The sequence below is a fragment of the Colobus angolensis genome, unplaced genomic scaffold, assembly GCF_000951035.1.
Source record: "Colobus angolensis palliatus isolate OR3802 unplaced genomic scaffold, Cang.pa_1.0 Scaffold188, whole genome shotgun sequence".
NCBI lineage: Eukaryota > Metazoa > Chordata > Mammalia > Primates > Cercopithecidae > Colobus > Colobus angolensis.
The window spans coordinates 2,314,306-2,318,987 of NW_012115021.1; the positions used below are offsets into that span (position 1 = coordinate 2,314,306).

General features: G+C 41.6%; 1 protein-coding gene across 1 annotated transcript in view; it reads right to left on the reverse strand.

Annotated features, from left to right (window-relative positions):
• PPEF1 (protein phosphatase, EF-hand calcium binding domain 1) overlaps window positions 1-4,682 on the reverse strand; it is a 152,134-nt gene that overhangs the window by 23,985 nt on the left and 123,467 nt on the right. The window contains exon 16 of the mRNA XM_011940215.1: window positions 3,981-4,123. Within this exon, the coding sequence (XP_011795605.1) occupies window positions 3,981-4,123 (143 nt within the window). The remainder of the gene's footprint in view (window positions 1-3,980; window positions 4,124-4,682) is intronic.

Here is a 4,682-nt window from a genome sequence, read left to right on the forward strand (position 1 = left end):
CACCGCGCCCGGCCTTCTTTTTTTTTTTTCTGTGATTGAGTCTCACTCTGTCACCTAGGCTGGAGTGCAGTAGCATGATCTCCGCTCACTGCAACCTCCACCTCCTGGGTTCAAGCGGTTCTCTTGCCTCAGCCTCCTGAGTAGCTGGGATTACAAGGGCCTGCCACAACACCTGGCTAATTTTTGGTATTTTTGGTAGAGACAGGGTTTTACCATGTTGGACAGGTTGGTCTCGAACTCCTGACCTCAGGTGATCCACCCACCTTGGCCTCCCAAAGTACTGGGATTACAGGCATGAGCCACTGCGCCTGGCCTGTAATGCTTCTTTATTGAAACTTCTATAACAGCTTAAAGAGTAGTGAGAAAAACTCTCTCTGCCATTAAAGCTATACAACCTTGAAAATCCTCCCTGGATCTCACTTTTGAGATCTTTAGAATCAGGCATTTGGACCAGTTGACCTGTAAAGTATCTCAGATTCTAACAGACTGATTCTAACGATCTCTATTTTCCACATGTTTCTTTTGAGTGCATGAAAAAGCAGGCATGTGAAGTTGTGCAGTTATTCTAGTGGGTCCAAATCAGGTCTGGAGAACAGGACCAGGAATTGCTAAACATGATTGTACACCCATTGATAAGTATGGTATGGAAGAGGAGCTAGAAATAAGTAAGGAAAAAGACAGTGAGGTGAAAAGAGCAGAACTGGCAGGAGAGCTACCCTGGAATAAGCACCTGGTCAGAACTAGAGAAAAGAGAAACCCTGTACCAGGCCCACATCAGACACCTGCAGAGTTTTTGATGATTGAAGTGACAGTTAAAACCACCCAAAGAAGAGTCAGCCCAGGGCGCTCCTTTCTCCCCACTGAATGTCGACATCAGCACAACCGTACTCTATGAATAAATATAATGGAACCCCTTTCCTTTGCTGGTGTTTATGACAAAAATAACATTCGCATTTTCGACTGAGTCAAATCTGGCTCTTACACCATGATGTCATGTTTGGGGACATAATTTGACCTGTAATATAATAATGGAGGAAAGATGGAAATCAAGGAGTTGTGCTTTGTTAGGAGGGGATTAAGCTTTCAATTTCTACATGGGATGCAAATCATTTATAGCCAAAATTACCCCTGGGAAACCTCTTAAGTTACCCTTAACATATATAGTTGCCCCTCAGTATCCAAGGTGGATTGGTCCCAGGACCACCTCCTACATCCAGGATACTAAAATCTGTGGATGCTCAAGTCCCTCATATAAAATGGCATAGTATTTGCATATAACCCATACCCATCCTCCTGTCTACAAATGGTCCCTGACTTACAATTTTCAACTTCACAACGGTGCAAAAGCAACAAGCATTCAATAAGCTCCTTGACATGATGGAATTATGTCCAGATAAATCCATCATAAGTCAAAGAGTATCTGTACTATAAGTCATCTCTAGATTACTTATAATACCTAATATAATGTAAGTGCTATGTAAATAGATGTTATGCCATATTTTAAAATTTATATTGTATTGTTATATTGTTTTCTTTTTTTTCCAAATATTTTCAATCTGTGATTGGTTGAATCCACAATGCAGAACCCTGTGCATATGGAGGGTTGACTGTACATGATTGTATGTATACAACTCTATACAATAATATGGATATGTGAATGTTTTATATATATTATATAGATAATATGGAAATATTAATATTTTATATATGTGATAAAGTACGTGAAAATAAAATTTTCCAGTATTTTTCTCCTTTATTGCCATATGCAATAATTGAAATTTACATAAATTCAAGGTACATATGATGGGACTCTGTTGAACTAGAATAAGCACTGGCCAAAGAGTTAGCACTTCAAGTAATTACCTAAGTCACCTTGGGCAAATCACTTATCATATTCAGGCCTTAGTCATCATCAATGGAATGAGGAAGATATATCTAACACTTATTTTTCTTTGATTCTAACTCACAAGGGGTAACAATTTTTTTTTTTTTTTTTTTTTTGAGACGGAGTCTCGCTATGTCGCCTGGGCTGGAGTGCAGTGGCCGGAACTCAGCTCACTGCAAGCTCCGCTGCCTCCCGGGTTCACGCCCTTCTCTCGCCTCAGCCTCCCAAGTAGCTGGGACTACAGGCCCCCGCCACCTCGCCCGGCTAGTTTTTTGTATTTTTTAGTAGAGATGGAGTTTCACCATGTTAGCCAGGATGGTCTCGATCTCCTGACCTTGTGATCCACCCGTCTCGGCCTCCCAAAGTGCTGGGATTACTGGCTTGAGCCATCGCACCCAGCAAGGGGTAACAATTTTTAAGAACTGAGCTTGTCCTTCAGAATCGATTCCATGACTTCCATATTTCTTTTTTCTGTCTAGAAATCATTTCCTTGACTAGGTTTACCCAGATCGTAGTGGTAACGTAAGATTAATTCCACAACTCACAAACAAAACAATTGCATAAAAGCCCCTTTGTTGGTGAAACAAATTCCTCAGTAGAAACCATCTCTTTCATCTCAACAACACACTATCCTCTGAAATGCAGGAGCCTTGGGGTGATCACTGCATGAAAGACTAATTAATTCTTTACAACGTTCTTTCCTGAAAATTTTCAAACAAAAAAATGGGAACGTTTTACTGAATTACAGCTTTTCTATGACCTGATCAACAAAAATCTATTTGTGTGTCAGCCTTTTAAATCTCCTCAATCTAAAATAAATCCTTCAAGAAGCACCTTGCCCATGTCTGCAGCTCTGAGTAATCCAGTCTCCAAAAGTGTGCTTCGAGGGAGAGTTAATAGCTCTGAAAGGTGTATCTAAATGCTTCTCTTCTAAAACATTAATACTATAGATTCACTATTCTTTCATATTTTCCCTTAGTTATACATCCTCCCTTCCAGCTTTTAACCATGTCATTTTAAATTAATTAATTAATTTATTTTTTGAGACAGAGTTTTGCTCTTATCGCCCAGGCTCGAGTACAATGGCGTGATCTCAGCTCACTGCAACCTCTGCCTCCTGGATTCAAGCAATTCTCCTGCCTCAGTCTCCTGAGTAGCTGGAATTACAGGTGCACGTCACCATGCCCAGCTAATTTTTGTATTTTTAGTAAAGATGGGGTTTCACCATGATGGTCAGGCTGGTCTGGAACTCCTGGCCTTGTGATCCACCTGCCTCGGCCTCCCAAAGTGCTGGGATTACCGGCGTGAGCGACCACACCCGGCCTAGACCATGTCATTTTAACAACTATGCTCAGGCCAGACGTGGTGGCTCACCCCTGTAATTCCAGCACTTTGGGAGGCCGTGGTGGGTGGATCAAGAATGAGGTCAGGAGTTCGAGACCAGCATGGCCAACATGGTGAAACCCTGTCTCTACCAAAAATACAAAATATTAGCCAGGTGTGGTGGCGGGCCCTTGTAATCCCAGCTACTTGGGAGGATGAGGCAGGAGAACTGCTTGAACCTGGGAGGCAGAGGTTGCAGGGAGCTGAGATCGAGCCGCTGCACTCCAGCCTGGGCCGCAGAGTGAGACTCCATCTCAAAAAAAACTTAAAAAGATAATGTGAAAGGGAGAAAAGGAGTATAAGCTATGAATGCCATCACATGGAGAGAGACACTCAACTATTAGTCACATACACTTCTGGATAGAGAAGAGAAAGGGGCAAGACCAGATAGAGCTGTTTGGGGGTCAGAGAAGGCTGTAGGTTAGGGGACTGAGTGGGTGTGGGGAATCTTCTTTCCTTTATATTCAGTTATGTTTCTGAGGACTGACTGCTTTATCCATCTAAAAAGATGTACAAATTTAGAAGTGCTCCTTTTGGTTTCAATTATGGGTGCATTCACCACTTGGTGTCTGGAACTATTTCCATTTTGTTGATACTAATGAGTAAGCTATAAATGACTGTCTTCACTCACGTGGCTGCTCTTAGTCACGTGGGACTAGTTCTAACGGGTCCATGATACCAGTGCTCTGTGTTCTCCATATAGTGTACACACCTTTGGCGAAGAGGCTGAGAGCACGTTGCTTTAGTTACTTGGTACTGGAAAAATCGAGGAGCTGTACCAGAACATAGTTTGATGTAAGCTCCTCGATTGCTGCCTTCTTCATAATAATTAGAAGCAGAAAATATAGTCACAACCTGGTTAAAGAAAAAGAGGGTCAGGTTCACGTAAAATTATTTCTCAAAAAGTCATTCAATAAAGTCAGAAATAGCTCAATTCTTAAAAAGCAAGAATCAAAGAAAGTTCATAAACTCTGCAAATCATCCAAATCTTATGTGATTTCTATGATTGCATCAGAGGAAAACAAGGCTCCCCAGGAGCACTAACTCCTGGCCACTCAGCCAACATCCTCAGCGCATGGCCCTGAAATCCTGGGTACAATTTTAGTGCCAAATCTCAGAATCCTTTTTAATGTCTGATTTTGCAAATTCTTTTTCCAAGGAGATAAATCCCCTATTTTCTTGTCTTGTAATAGTTGAGCATTCAGAATGAAATTTGTCTGGTATTTCAGTTTTTTTCTTCTGCCTGGAGCAGAGTGATTTAGAAGGTTCAGGGCCCGAGAAAGTCAGTGCTTTAAGAGCAGAGACGCTTTAAGGCTAGAGGAAGGGACCACGACCATTATCTTGTGAAGGAACTAGCCTTGGGCTGTGGTAGAATATGGGAGGACACTTTTTTTTTTTTTTTTTTTTGAGATGG